General features: G+C 35.2%; 1 protein-coding gene and 1 pseudogene across 1 annotated transcript in view; one reads left to right on the top strand and one right to left on the bottom strand.

Annotated features, from left to right (window-relative positions):
* LOC106800112 (putative ATP-dependent RNA helicase DDX60) overlaps positions 1-16,387 on the bottom strand; it is a 100,731-nt gene that overhangs the window by 73,495 nt on the left and 10,849 nt on the right. Inside the window, 7 exon segments of the mRNA XM_087437258.1 lie at positions 2,151-2,317; positions 4,064-4,179; positions 11,313-11,415; positions 12,480-12,635; positions 13,466-13,607; positions 14,871-15,029; positions 16,158-16,328. Coding sequence (XP_087293384.1) covers positions 2,151-2,317; positions 4,064-4,179; positions 11,313-11,415; positions 12,480-12,635; positions 13,466-13,607; positions 14,871-15,029; positions 16,158-16,328 — 1,014 coding nt within the window.
* Positions 5,783-7,809, top strand: LOC147915793 (uncharacterized; annotated as a pseudogene).

The raw sequence follows: 16,387 nt of genomic DNA, 5'->3' as shown, positions 1-16,387 counted from the left end.
CAACCATTGTGACAACATTTTTCGTCCTAATCTCAAGGCATGTCCTTATTTAGCTCTCCCCCATTCTCTGCCTCCTCAATGTGGGAAAAATGGACCATCGCAAGAACTCCTGAGTACCGATTAAGTGATGTTAGCTCCTTAGTGGAGTAGCATGTCCCGAGCAGAGGTAAAAAGATGTCCCTGGAGTGTGTGGTCTACACGATAACATGTAGGTAACATGAGAGCATCCAGAAAAATGAACTCCCTTAAGCACAAAATAGAGAATGGAGACTAAGAAAATGTTTTCAATATATATGACAAGGAATATTATTTTTGAAATATACATAGCTCGTGGGGCCGGCCCAGTGGCACAAGTGGTTAAGTGCACGCACTCCGCTGCTGTGGCCCAGGGTTCGCGTGCTCGGATCCCGGGTGCACACCCATGCACAGCTTGGCAAGCCATGCTGTGGCGGAGTCCCATAAAAAGTGGAGGAAGATGGGCACGGATGGTATCCCAGGGCCAGTCTTCCTCGGCGGAAAAAGAGGAGGATTGGCAGATGTTAGCACAGGGCTGATCTTCCTCACACAAAAAAATTAAATAAATAAATAAATATACATAGCTCTTAGCCATCAATAAGCAAAAGGAAAATACTACAGCAATAGAAGATAAAGGACATAAAAGAGAAACTCATAAAGGAAGAAACACAAATGGACTCTAAATTTTGAAAAGATACTCATATCAGTGGTGTTTAAAGAAATTGAGATTAAAACCCCTTGTTAAGAGGAATTCCGAAAAAGCAAAAAAAAAGTAAATAAGACATTCTCATATGCTGATGATGATAATCATTATAGCTAAATAATTAAAAGGGCAGCAGGTTCCAGAGTCCAGCCTGGCTCAGCCACTCACTATGTACTGAGCACAGTGTTTTTCACATAAGAGTTCAATAATCAATAATATTTTAATACTGTTATTATGTGTATTAACTTTATAATAAGAGTGGAAATTGGTATAGCCCTCTTAAATGAGAACGTATTGGTCCATATCAAAAGCCCTAAAATTTTTCATAGTCTTTAACCCAGCAATTACTTCTTTAAGTAATTAGAAAAGGGTAGAAAGATTCAGATAAAATTATGTTTATCATAGCACAGGTTATAGTGGTAAAATAATGGAAACATAAAAAACAATAAAAATAGAAAAATATATTATAAAATGCAAATATTAAAAGGAAAAGTTTATTCCTACTTCATTGAAATAGAACTTTCTCCAAAATACATTGTTTAAAGGGGAAAAATAATAAAACCATATGTAAATTTTTAAATTGTTTGTGTGCATGTTTGTAAATATGTATAGGTTGAAATACTTGGAAGGATATTCACCAGAAAGTTAATAGAAGTAACTTTTTGGAGGGGCAAAATTGTAGTGATCTTTCAGTTTTTTTATACTTTTCTACGTAACAATTTACTGGATGTGTTTGACCTTTATAATCTTTTTTTAAATGTTATTTAAAATTTGGGAAACAATATGCTATTATGGAATAATGACACAGAAAAATGTCCATTATATATTGATAGATGGGATAGAGGTTAAAAATATATTTTGTAAAAATATATGACTTTTACAAAAAAAAACACTATATGGATAAAAAAGAAAGTTTGTATGTCAAAATGTTAATAGTGATTATCTGCCAGATGTGAGAGTATAGACTTTTTTCCTCTTTTTTTATACCAATTTTTCTATATTTCCAAACGAGATAATTAAACAAATAATAGCACAGCCATATTTAGATTATACAGCCATCAAATTGTGTTTCAAAAGATTCTTAACAGTATGGAAAGAAAAATGACCACAAGGAAATGCACCAAAATGTTAACAGTGCTTAATTCTGTGTGAAGGTCCTACTAGGATTTTGTTTTCTTCATTACATTTTTCTTTATTTTACAAATATTCTAAAAGGAGAATAAATTGTTTTATCTTTTGTAATTTGTGGTTAATATTTAGAATATACTTGAGTTGACAGTTATTAATTTTTTTTAAAAGGAGTTTTGTCTTCTTTAATAACAGATGAGATTACCCATGTGTACAATGCTGGATATTGTTAATGAGGATCTCACATGGATAGCAGAATGTTAGGATCCACACATGCCTGAGCCCTGCTACATCAAGAATGTACCTGGTGTTTTCTTTTCTTTTGCCCAGAAGAATTCTCTAGAGGTGGCAGAGCTCTTTCTCTTACAATCCTTACTGATCTGTTACTTTCTAACAAAGATTTTCCAAAGACGTGATAAAAATGATGTAATTTCTGTATTTCTCGTCTTCCTTTGGCATCTTTGGATTTAGCTGTAGGAAATAAATTATTAAAATATGTTGACAATGCTATTTATAAATTAGAGTTCCATTCAGAGGGATTCATGAGAAAGGCTTTCACAAATTCCCTTAGAAATTCACATTAATCTAATTATAGACATGTTAGAGATTGAGATATAGAAATTCAAATTATTTGAGCCATATTTAAATATCATGGAAGGATCTAAATCAATATCTGCTATTTTTATATTTGCTTTCTTGCAATCTTCTAGGCATTATGGATATATCCCATAGAACAAGTCAATGGTGAGCTTACACCTTTCTTTTCTTCCAGTGCATCAAAACCACAAGAGAAAACACCAGCTCTTTGGCATTGTTGATGGCCCTGGGCACAGGGTCAAGAACAAAGCACAGGAACACTCCAAAAGAGCATCTGACTTGAAAATAGAGTCTCTGAAAACTATCCCCAAATTAGGTCAAAAACATTTGGCTAAAATAATCAAATTCCACATAATAGCACAGAATGGACTCTGTAAGCGAGACATTACCAATTTGCAGACTATTCTTTGTCTGAAGCAGTACTGCACACAACTGAAAGGAGTGTTTCCTTTCCCCACACTGCTGCCAAAGCAATCCTTTTAAAATATAAACCTGATTTTGTCACGCACATGGTTTAAACATTTCAGTGGCTTCCTGATTCTCTTCTGTTATTCAAAATCCTCATTAGAGCCTACAGGGGCCTGCATGATGATGCCGCATCATCTCACATCACTGTCTATACTCCAGGCTCTCTGGTCACTTCCTGTCATGATGTTGTCCTACTAGTCCCCACCAGTACCACGCACCCAACTAACCACCTTCATCTTTCAGATTTGGCTTGAAAATTCCCCAGTCCCTCTAGCAGACTCTTTTCACACCCTTTGTTCGTGATTGTAGTATTCATCATAATTTTAAATAAGTATCTCTGTGATGATTTGTTTACTATCTGCTTTCCTGCTAGACTGTGAGCACTACAAGAGCAGGAACATCTCTTTCATGTTCCCTGCCGTATTCTCGGAAGCCGGCACAAAGCTGGCCGCATAGTGGGTCTCAATTCACAGGATAGACGCCTCCTGAGTGTGTCAGAGATCTGCAACACCAATCTGGCTGCCATTTCCCAAGCTAAAAAAATCATATTTGTGTGCCACTGATTTTTAATTTTTCCTATACTGATTTTCCTGAACCAATTTGAAATCCAAGGAGATAACAAGATTACAAGCTACTTTGGCCCATAATATCTCACTGCCAAAATAATTGTTAGATTATTCCAATATTTAAGACCTCCTAAACAATATTTTAGAGCAGGCAATTAATGTAATTACCAGTTTGGGCAAACAATGACAATATAATGTGGTTAATGAAGGCATTGGATCTTGTAAGATAATACAAAGGAATTTTTAACCAAGAAGAACAAAAACTAAAAGAACTTTAATAATACATGTAAAGTAACTTGTTGTAGCAACCTGAGAAAAACAAAATGCTGAAGAACCTGTCTGGACAAAACAGCTTTCCCCCCAATAGATCAATTGGAATCTCGCTTTTCATACTATAGAAATTAGCTTCTTCCCAGTCTTGCTGTGGAAGGTGTTGGAAATTTGTACAGTGGCAGAGAGAGAGAAGGAGGAGACTATAAATTAGGCTTCATTAATCTCGGATGAGTCATTGTTTTCTTATACATATGATGCAATTATTTAATAAATAAGAATGTTGAAATGTTTACCAGATATTAGTTATATTTACCATCACTGTTGCACAGAGTCCTTTCAAAATCATCACTGAGAGGTCTAGAAGAATGCCAGTGTGTGAGTTCATCAAATTCTCTCTTTTTAGGAAGAGATAGAACAGCTGGGTCATCACTGAGAAAAAAACAAAAGGCATACATTATAATACACTTCTAATTTTTGTTTTTAGTTTCTACTGTAAACCATGGACTTACTCAAAGGGTCTCTTTCTTTAATTTTATAATTATAAATGAGCAAAATACATTTTTTGCAAACTTTATCTCTTGAAGAAATAGTCAAGAAGCAGGCAAGAATATCTATAGAATTGTCATCTCGATAGTGATTTTTTAAAAGTACATGTTAAGAATTTCTTTTTATGTGGGATTGAATTAGGTATCAAATAATAACCAATTGTATATAGCCTCACCTACTATAAAAGATGGTATTTCTGAAGTTGAGAGACTCTTCTGGATTATTTTAGCTTGTTTCTTTGTGCGTATGTGTGTGCACTTGTGAAATATTTCAAGCATAAAGAAAAGATTAGAAAATAAGTGACACTTATGAACCTACTATTCATTTATCTCAAGATATTCATTGAGTGTCTGCTACTCATCAAGCACCTGTGCCAGGTACTCATCAAGATGCTGAGAATATGTTGGTGAACAAACAGACTTAAAAAACTGTCTTTGTGGAGTTTATATACTAATAGAGACTTACAGACAACAAAGAAATATAAAAGTAAAATAAATACTATGCCAGATGGTGAAAAGCATGGTGAAGAAAAATAAAGCAGGAGGAGAGGGCAGCAAGTTCCAGCAGGAGGAGAAGGTGTGATTTTAAGTAGGAGGGTAAGGAAGGGTTTTGCCGGAAAGCTACTTGAACAATGGGTTAAAGGTTGTCTGAGTCAGAACATTTGAGCAAATAAAACAGTAGGCAGAAAGGCTGTGAGGTGGGACAGTGGCTGTTGTGTTCAAGAAACACAATGGTCAAGACATGGAAGCAAACTAAGTGTCCATTGACAAATGAATGGATAAAAAAATGTGGTGTATATATACATGCAATGAAATAACTTTCAGCTATTAAAAAGAAGGAAATCCCGCCATTTGTGACAACATGGATGGAACTTGAGGGCATTGTGCTAAGTGAAATAAGTCAGATAGAGACAGACAAATACCATATGATCTCACTTATACGTGGAATCTAAAAAAAACAAAAATCAAGCTCATAGAAACAGAGAGTAGAATGGTGGTTGTCAGGGGCTGAGGAGTGGGGGAAATGGGAAGATATTAGTCAAAGAATACAAATTTCCAGTTATAAGATGAATAAGTTCTGGGGATGTAATGTACATCATGGTGACTATAGTTAACAATACCGTTATTATGTACTTGAAGGATGTTAAGGGAGTAGGTCTTAAATATTCTCACCACAAACAAAAAAGGGTAATTATGTGAGGTGATGGATGTGTTAACTAATCTTATTGTGGTGGTCATTTTGCAATGTAGATGTGTATTATATCATCACGTTGTAGACCTTAAACTTACACAATGTTATATGTCAATCACATCACACTAAGGCTGAAAAAAAAGAACAGAAAGCAGGCCGGCATGCACAGAGCAAGAGAGCAAGAGAACTTGGGAGAGAGCCACGCTGCGGGTCGTGTCTCCCCGCCATTAAATGTGCTGCATGGCTCTGCTGCCTATTCTGTCAGGTTGTGACCTGTACCGACCTCGAGAGTCATAGGAAGGACCTTAGGGGACCCAGTAAATGTAGGAATGGAGTCAGTCACCATTGAGGATGTGACTGTGAACTTCACCCCAGAGGAGTGGGCTTTACTGGATACTTCACAGAAGGAACTCTACAGTGATGTGATGTGGGAAACCTTCAGGAACCTGGCCTTAATAGAAGTCATATGGTATTGAGACTCTGAAAGTGAAGAGGATAGTCAATGTAGAGAAAACTTCAGCCTTATTCCAAATGTTGATCCGAACAAGAAAACTAGTGCAGCAATACCATGTAAATATAGTGCATGTGGAACAGTCTTCATGCATCATTCATCCATTAATAGGCACGTTAGATGTCACACTGAACACAAACCATATGACTGTGAAAAATATGAGGAGAAGCCATATAAATGTAAGGAATGTGGGAAAGCCTTCATTTTTCCTAGTCTTCTTCGAAAACATGAAAGAACTCATACTGGAGAGAAACCCTATGAATGTAAAAAATGCAGTAAAGCATTCACTTCTTCCAGATCTCTTCAAATACATGAAAGAACTCATACTGGAGAGAAACCTTATAAATGTAAAGAATGCAGTAAAGCATTCACTTCTTCCAGTTCTCTTTGAGTACATGAAAGAATTCATACTAGGGAGAAACCCTATGAATGTAAAGAATATGGGAAAGCCTTTATAGCTCCCTCAAGCCTTCGATCACATATGATCTGTCACACTGGAGATGGACCTTATAAATATAAGGAATTTGGGAAAGTTTTCATTCATCCCAGTTCATTTCAAATACATGAAAGGAGTCACACTGGTGAGAAACCCTATGAATGTAAAGAATGTGGGAAAGCCTTCAGTTTGCACACTAACTTAAAAAAATACAAAAGAACTCACACAGGAGGAATACCATTTGTATCTAAGGAATGTGATAATGCTTTTATTTCTCCTCAGGTTTTCCAAATACATGAAAGAAATCACACTAAAGAGAAATTCTGTGAAATTTCTATGTAAAAAATGTAAAATTCTATGTAAAAAATGCAATAAAGCACTCACTTCTTCCACTTCTCTTCAAAGACATGAAAGATAGTACACTAGAGAGAAACCCTATGAATGTAAAAAATGCAGTAAAACCTTCTGTTATCCCAGTTCTTTTCGAGTACATGAAAGAACTCATACTGGAGCGAAACCCTATGAATGTAAGGAATGTGGGGAAGCCTTTATATCTCCCTCAAGCCTTCAGTCACACAAGATCTTTCACACTGGAGATGGACCTTATAAATGTAAGGAATGTGAGAAAGCATTTATTTCTCCCAGTTCCTTTCGAGTACATGATAGGAGTCACGCTGGAGAGAAACCATATGAATGTAAAGAATGCAGTAAAGCCTTCAGTTGTACCAGTTCTCTTAGAAAACATGAAAGAATTCATACAGGAGAGAAACTATATGAATGTAAAAAATGCAGGAAATCATTCACTACTTCCAGTTCTCTTTGAGTACATGAAAGAATTCATACTGGAGAAAAACCCTATGAATGTCAGGAATGTGGGAAAGCCTTTGTAGATTGCTCAAGCCTCCAATCACACGTGATGATTCACACTGGAGATAGACCTTACAAATGTAAGGAATGTGAGAAAGCATTCATGTATCCCAGATTACTCTGAAGACATGAAAGAAGTCATGCTGGAGTGCAAACCTATGAATATAGAGAAAATGGGCAAGTCTTCAGTTCTCATCACATTTTCCAAATACATAAAAGAAATCATACTGGATAGAAACTACATCAATGTGCAAAATGTAGTAAAGCATTTGGTTTTCCCAGTTCTCTTTGTAGACTTGAAAGAACTCATACTGGAGATAAGCCCTATGAATAACAGGAACGTGGGAAAGCCTTTATTTGTCATGCAAACTTTTGAGGATATGGGAGAATGCACACCAGAGGAAAAACCATATAAATGTAATGAATGTGGAAAGACTTTTGTCATCCCAGATCTTAATGAAGGCATAAAAAGAGTCCCTTGATTCAAACGTCTTGGATGTAAACAACATGGGAATGGCCTACACCATTATATGTGAAATTCCCACTAAAAAGAAATATAAATATAAGTCATATGAGAAAGCTTGATGGAAATTAATGTGTAGGCTGTTCTAGAACACTTGCAACATGGAAGAGTTGTTATGAAATTTGTAAATATATTGTATTTACCAAGAAAAAAAAAAAAAGAGAACTTGGGAGAAATAAGTGGGGAATAAGGTCAAAGAGGTAAGGCAGAGTTGGTTAGAGGCCAGAGAGCAGTAGAGCCCTGTAGTCCTTTTAATCTGAGCGAATTGAAACTCCTTGGGAGGTTTTGAGCAGAGGAGAGAAGTAACCTGGTTTTTCCCCCCACAGCACCACTCTGGCTGCTGTGTTGAGATGTAGTGAAGGAGGCAAAGGCAGAAGTAGGAGACCAGTTAGGGGTCTACTGCAATAATCAAGAGACGCTGGTAGAGTGTACAGGAGATGCAGGGCAGGCAGAAGCAAGAAAAGGAAATACTCTACCTGCATTTTGGAGGAGGGGAAATAAGTTGGGCTGACAGTTTGAATGTGGTATGAGAAAGAAAAAGAGAAGTCAAGGTTGATTCCAAGAATTCCCGCCTGAGAAAGGGAAAGAAAAGAGACGGAGATAGGGAACACCGAGGGAAGATCAGCTTCCTGCAAGAAGATCAGGAGTTTGGCATTTATGTGTTGAGTGTGATATGTCTAGAAGACATCCAATTATAATCAGGAGTTCAAAGGACTGTCTCAAGATACAATTTTGGGAATTTACAGCAAAAAAAAAAAAAGCTGGAGATAAGAATTCAAGACTTTCTAGCAAAAAGTTAATATTTAAAGTCATGACACTGGATGACCAAGGGAATGGCCACTCACTTTTTTAAATGTTAATGGTTTTCCAGGTTTTCTTCAGATCTTATTTATTTTATTTATTTATTTTATTTATTTTGTATGTGTGTGTGAGGAGATCAGCCCTGTGCTAACTAACATCTGCCAATCCTCCTCTTTTTTTGCTGAGGAAGACTGGCCCTGGGCTAACATCCATGCCCATCTTCCTCCACTTTATATGGGACGCCGCCACAGCATGGCTTGCCAAGCGGTGCGTCAGTGCGCCCCCAGGATCTGAACCGGCGAACCCCGGGCCGCCGCAGTGGAGCGCGCGCACTTAACCGCTTGCGCCACCAGGCCGGCCCCAGATCTTATTTATTTTAAATAAATAAAGCATTGCAGATATATTTTAAGCCTCCTAGATACTGCTCAGAAATGCCATTCTTCTCTCTTCTAAAAACTAACTGCCACTTTGTATTTATCAATGGTATATATCACATTTGTATACCATTACTAAATAGACTGCATCTAAATGACAACATGACAACTACATCATTCTCTAACTTGCTTTGTTGCATTAACAACACGATTTTGAGATTCATATATGTTGATGTGTGCATTCATGCAGTTTTTTATTTTTACTAGGGAGTATTCCATTGTATTAATAGCCTACAATTCCTTCTCCTACTGATTGATATTTAATTTACTTCTATACAAACAGTACTGCCGTGATCATTAATGCAATTTATCCTTACTCAAATATAGCATAGTTTCTATAGTTAAATTTCAGGTTGTAGAGAATGCACATCTTGAACTTCACTAGGTTTTATCAATTTCTATTCCCACTGGCAATGTTTAAATGATGTTTCCACAGCCTCACTAGTTGCTTCCATTGCCACACATGTTCGGCACCACCTAGTATTGTAAATGTTACCAAAATAAAGGGTGTTGAATATCAGTTAATTGTAGATTTAATCTTCGTTTCCTTGATTAACGGTGAAGTTGAACATATTTTCATAGTTTTATTGGCTACTACCACACTTACTTTTTGACTAATTAACTGCTCCTATTCTTTTCCTCTTTTCTACTGTCTGATTCATCATTTTCTTATGAATCACGGGAATTCTTTACACTAAATCCTTTATATTAATCCTATGCTGGTTATATACGTTTTAAATATCTTCTCCAAATTTTTGTATTACTATATTTAATTTTAATATTGTCAGATGTACTCTCTTTTTCTTAATGACTTGAGTTTTACGTAGTATTTAAATGCTCTTGTATCTCTACCCTGAGATCGTAAAGCTATTTTCCTCTGCAAGTGTAACTGTTATCTTTCACATTTAGATTTCTGTCCACTTGGAATTTATATTGTTGCATAGCATCATGTAGAAATACTTTCATTTTTTTAAAAAAAAATACATATTTTGAAAACATATAACATTTGCCAAATAATTTGTTATTTTCACAGTGATTTGTTTTGTCATGTCTGCCATGGCAGACTGTCTGTCAATTGGTAGGATCACTTTTGTTTTCAAGTGCTCCAGTCTCCTTGTGAGACCACCCAAGTCCACGTTCTCTCCACTATACACATTCCAGCCTTCCTTATCTCCTCACCATTAACTGCCTAAAAGACCCATCCTTAGAATGATGGTTAATGTTTGGACTACCTAAACCACCTCAGAACTAGTTCCATCAGGCCAGACATTTCTGTTTATCTCATTCTTTACTCAAAGTTTACACTTATAAGGTCACCACCATCAATACCAGACTCTAATCTTCATATGAATCTAATTCTTTAACTCCATTATAAACCCTTTCACAGTATCTTCTGGAACTTAGAGACTGTCATCAGCAATTCCTTATATCCATAAACTCTTCTTTGAATGCTCCCTTCACCCAACTTTCTCTACTAAAGCCTGACTCTTCCTTGAGGACGTTTTCTGTTTCCTTTGTTTCCTCTTCAAGTTTGCTAATTTTTTTTTTTCAATTACTCCCTTACTATTGGGCCTGGAGGTAATTTAATACCCTCCTTTCTCCTCTTTGCTGCTTCAGGACCTCTGTTACCCTTTCTACTCCATTGAAATATATGACTCTGACATAAGATTGATAGGTTTAGCAAATAAAAATGTAGGAAACAGACAAACTTGAATTTCAGATAAACAATACATATTAGTATAAATAGTCTTCATGCAGCCTTACTCCATCCAGTGTCATCCCCAACAATCCTTCCTTGTTGAGAAAGTTATCCTGTTTGTTACTCCATTTCTTTCACTGATGATATCAACCTAGCTTACTGTCTTTCTCCTTACTATTTCTTCTCTCATCATCCTTGATGATTTCATGATCCACATAGATGGATGGATGATCTCACATCTGTAATTTAATTTCTATTTCTTGGCTACCACCACACCTCAGCCACTCACTACTTTAATTAAACCCTTAACTTCATCATACTTATTACTGAGAAAAAGGCAATTGAAATGTTTAAAGAAGATAAATAAATGTTTTTTAAATCATAATAATCAATCATGTCTAAATAAAGTAAAATTCACTAAAATTTATCTTCCAATGTGAAATTTTAATCATATAAGTAAAATATATACAACAAATCTGTCTCACTATACTCGGCTTTATATTTGTATAGAAATATAGATATCACAAACAAGCAAAGATTTTTTTACAAATTACCTGCTTAGAAAATGTAGTTTTGACATAATATCTCCAGCATAATCTTCTATAATCTCAGCTTTCAGAGGAATGAGTCCTGATTTATGAATTTCTTGATTTGATCCTGGTAGTATTTAGGAATACAATTAATATTTGAACACCTAACTCTAATAATAATTTACCAATGTGATGCCAGTGTTTCTGGAACAGCAAAGGTAAACATTTTCACCATTTATTGCAAAATAAATAATACTTCAATAGAATTGTTGCAATTCAGGATGTTTACATTAAATCTATATTCCACATATTGTCACAAATGTAAATATATTGAGTGAACTGAAGTAGACTTCTATTTCAGCTGAAGTTGAATGCACTTGAGAAATAGAGTCAAGAAATCACTGTGCAATCCAGAAAAGACAAGTATTTGTTCTGACCCACAGTAAGAAATATGTCTATTTCTCCATAGACTAAAGAAAATAAGTTATAAAGCTTATAAAAATTTTCAAAATTTAATCATCAAAATTAATAAAATGAAATAGTAATAAAATAACTTCTGTATCTTTGATTAGTTGAAACTTAAAAGAACCTTTATATATTTAAGTATCAAATAAAATTTTTCCACATAAATAGGCTGGTCTAATCAGTCAACCACAATCCCCTGAGATCTACTTAAATACAAGTTGGTTTCTCCATATGAGCTTTAGCAAAATTTATACTTTTTGCAGAAAATATAGTAAAGATGCTATTACAAGATGTCCTCTATGCCTGACTATGGGGGCAGACAGACCTGGATTCAAATCTTCTCTTTATCATGAGTTTGCTATGCGATTTAAGCAATTTTCCCGGGATCTTCTCTGCTAAAGGACAATACCATGGGTAGCACTGTTTTGAAAACCAAACAGGAAAAATCACGTGAAGGGCAAAGCACAGTACCTGGCAGAATGGGTGCTTAGTAAATGTTAGCCCCCTTTCTCATGACCTTACTTTAAATAAATAAATAAGAAAACAAAAAAAAACAAACAAAGCAGTTAAAAGGTGAAGAAGCTACTGCAGTTATGGCAGCTAATCAGCAGGACTAACCCTGCAAAATGGCAAAACTTTAAAGGTCAGATTTATTTTCTAAACAAAGATTATACTGCTAATCTCTTTCTGTCCTAAATGAGATAAACTTTAAAAAATTGTCAGCACCTCCAGGCGATGTTTCCCTCTGTGTGAGAAATGGTCTGGACGTTGTCCTCAAGGGCATGGATCCACCAAAACCACCATCCCCTGATAATGTTAAGACTGTGTTCCACAACTTCAGATATTCTTGTATCAAAGTGTCACCCAATCCCAAGTTTAGCCCTATGTAGAAGAAGAAAATATATTTAAATTAATAGTTAAAGTCTGAGTGATAGTCACCATATTTTATGTTTTATGTATATGAATTATTTCATAAGTTTACATCTGTGAGTATCTCATCTTGCATGCTTAAAACAAAACAGAGTAGGCTCTGGCATATTTTCCTGTTTTAACTAATGTTATAAGAAAGCAAAAGTATCTTTGAACTTAGTTACTGGTATTGCTATATTTTTCTATCGCTGAGAAAACAAAACCAGATTAACAAATGAGAAGTCAGCCTATGGTTCCAATATGGTGGGTGAAGGAGTCAGAGAGTTGATATCAGGAGTTCTGAAGGTCACGGTGGGGGAAGTGGGGCAGGCTCCTGCACCACGCATCTTCCTCCTTCAGATAACCCTCCAACCTGACACTCCTTTTCCATTTTCACAGGAACGACACCTTGTCTGGAACAATCATCAGCAAAGCTGTGGTGCCATTTTATAGCATATGCAAAATATCTGATACATGAAAGATACACAATAAAAGGTAACACATCATGGTGTTCTAGGGGTAGCTCCTATAGTTTCCTTCAATTTAACTTCCCTTTTTTTCCAAATAGCTGACATTATCTCCTAGTTAGTTTTGAAAAACAGAATTCTTACCAAAGTCCTCAATGGAACCATTTATCTCTTGTGAAAATGCAGACTTTCCATAGAAAATATCTGCAAAGAAAGCTTCCTACTCAATTCTAGTTAATTGATGAATAGCTCATCCACATTATTTGTCAGATACAATTCTTACCCACTCACAAAAAAATGATTAGAAGACTTAACATACAGTTACTTAAAACATACCTCTACTATATTCAATTTCATAATAATAGGCAATATTTTTCCACAAAGTATTATCAGTTAAGTCAGGCAGGCCAGCGAAATTCACATTCCAATTATTTCCAGACTTTAATTGTTTTAGGATGAAAAATTCACATCTCTTTAGCTGGAAAAAAAAAGAAAACAAAAGAGGAGAGAGGTACATGTTCTAAGATACAAAATCTTTCCAGAACGTTCATGTCTTACTTAAGCTTCCCTCAACAGGATCTATGACTTATACTAAGAAAAAGGAGCTAGAGTAAATGTCAGAGCACAATGCCACTTTTCCTGCATTGACAAAATATATGACTGTGTGCAAATGACCTACCTTCTTTTCGCTTCAGCTCTTCCAACTCTAATACAACTTGGTTAACCTATACTCTCTAACGTACATTGCAGCTCTAAAACAAAATGATTCTTTTGAACTCATCACAATCAGGAGCTCAATAAATATTCTTTCATTGACTCAAAATAATAAAATCAATATAGAAAAGTAGTAGGTATTCCATTGTTATTGCTACAGAGTTTCAATTAAAAGTTGCTTCTGGCATCATTTCACAAGATAGGGCCTAAATAAAACACAATCACATATCAGGTGGGATTTCTTAAATATACGGTGGAAATGTCACCTGCATGCATAGTACCGTTGTACTGATAATGACTAGGTAATAAAATCAACAATATGTTGCTACAACCACACAACCATGCTTTAATTTATTGTATTATACAGTTTTCTCAATATTTTACGAAGGCATTGCTTTAGCTTTATGTAACTTGCACTCTGTGCTAAATTTAATGGGAATAATTCTACTTTTAGCAGGTTTAAATTATAATAAAAGAGATTATACAATGTTCTCTTTGCTTATTGTTCCAAAATGCATCTTTTTTCTTGGGCTAAGCTGTTAATCCAAAATGATATTGCAATAGACTATACAAAAATATCAAACTAGGAAGCACTGTGCTGAATATGGAAACCAAGATTTTTAAAGCTTCACAATAGTTGACAAATGACTTTTACATTCCTTTTTCTCAGTTTTAATTAATGATAAAGTATAAACATGGAATTTATGTAAATTGTTTATTCGTTACTTTACCGTATATACATATATATCAATAATAAGGATTATTATTTCTTGAAAGAAATTATATGATTGTTTGGAACTCTTCAGAGTATGGATTATTTTAGATGTAGTTGAAGTGTTTTTTCTTATTGGGTACTTTTATACATGACAAGACTATTTTTCCTAGAAACATGCATTGTTTGCTGGTAGCAATTTTTAAGACGCATACAAGAAAAAAAAGCAATATCAGAAAAGGCAAAGTATTACGCCTTCTAACTTTTGCCTTATTGAGTTTTAAATGTTTGTAAATTTCCATGTGGTTCCCCTACCATTAGTAGAAATGGTGCAAGTGTTCTGTCCCAAATATGAGTAATGATTCTACTCTTAGCTCTTTGAAACAGAGGTAAATGTTGAAGGAAAATCGCACTAAGGCAGAGCATTCTGCAAAGATCTGCTGCTTCATTTAATGTTGGTGGTTTCTTCAAGTCCTAGAAAGACATGAATTTAAAAAATATCAACCTACATATAGGCAATGTAAAAATTCAGATATGCAATAACAGTATTGTAAAGTCCCTTACCTATAACTTTCCCATATGATAAGTTTTTTAGAGTTATTTTATTTTAAGAAAAATTTTAATAAGCATACGATTTATTTTTCTAAACAGTATAGCTAGTTATTTTGTCTAGGAGGGAAGACTTTTCAAAATAGAGCCTCAGAATTCACTGTATCTAATACTTTCATTTTTTAAAATGGTGAAGGATGGTCATCTATTTGGAGGCATGTCTAGTATCTATTTATTTACAAGCTCAAAGCAGCAATACAAGGAGGGTGATAAAGCTTTTTATTGTCACTTCTGTTCCTATGTAGAAGAGCAGGCCTGAGTAGGAGATATGATTGTATACCTAGGCAATGTAGTCTAGCAGAATTAAAAAAAAAAAACAACTTGAGTTTCCATCCCAGCTCTGCCACTAATTAGCTGTTTGATTCATTTATCTATAAAGCAGAATAACAAGAATACCTAGCATGCTGAATGGTTGTAAAGATTAATGGTGATGTGTATGAGGTACCTGGCATTGGCACATCACACTCAATAAAAGTTAGGTGCTATTATTAATAGTAACATCAGTGCCGTTATTGGTATTCTTAACAGAAAACATGAGTTCTGAGCAACAGAGTAGATGGCTAGTTATCCAGGTTCATCTTGGTCACAGCCATAATCACTGCCACCAGCAACACCACTCCCTATCAGCCTTTAGAAAAACGAATTCTCCTGAGGGATGTCACCACCTGTACCTCGAAATTGGCCTGTGAAATTCTCAGCAGCAGTGATGATCAGCTAAGACAAGAATGAAATAGATCCTTATTCTTTGGTCAGAGAAGAAAGAGATGACAAATTCATTGCAGAAAAAAAAAAAAATCTTAACTTGTTTTGTAAAGAGCCCTGCATGCTTTCATAAGAATATGATCAATATATTTATCTCAATGTTTATTCAGCAAACATGTGACAAGCACATATTTTCTGTTTGATGATGAAGTTATAGCTACTACTCAAAAACATCGCCACATTTTTAAGAGTAACATTAAATAATTAAATTAATTTTTGAAAGAATCCCACCTGTGTGTTATGATTTTCTGTGCATGTGTTTTGGTTTTCACAGTCTTGTGCCTCATGTAACATTTTTTTATAGAGTATTAGTGCCACAGAGCATGAAACGGAGCAGACAACACTTCTAATATCAGCTCCTTCTGGCCACAGATTCTGAAGCAAGGACAAGGTTTGATGTATCTGCAATAAAAAGTTTCTTTAAAGACCTGGTGATTACAAGACACAAGATTCAAAGCTTA

Source organism: Ceratotherium simum, chromosome 12 (assembly GCF_057802395.1).
Source record: "Ceratotherium simum simum isolate JZ-2026a chromosome 12, ASM5780239v1, whole genome shotgun sequence".
Lineage (NCBI taxonomy): Eukaryota > Metazoa > Chordata > Mammalia > Perissodactyla > Rhinocerotidae > Ceratotherium > Ceratotherium simum.
This window is presented reverse-complemented; position numbering and strand designations above follow the sequence as displayed.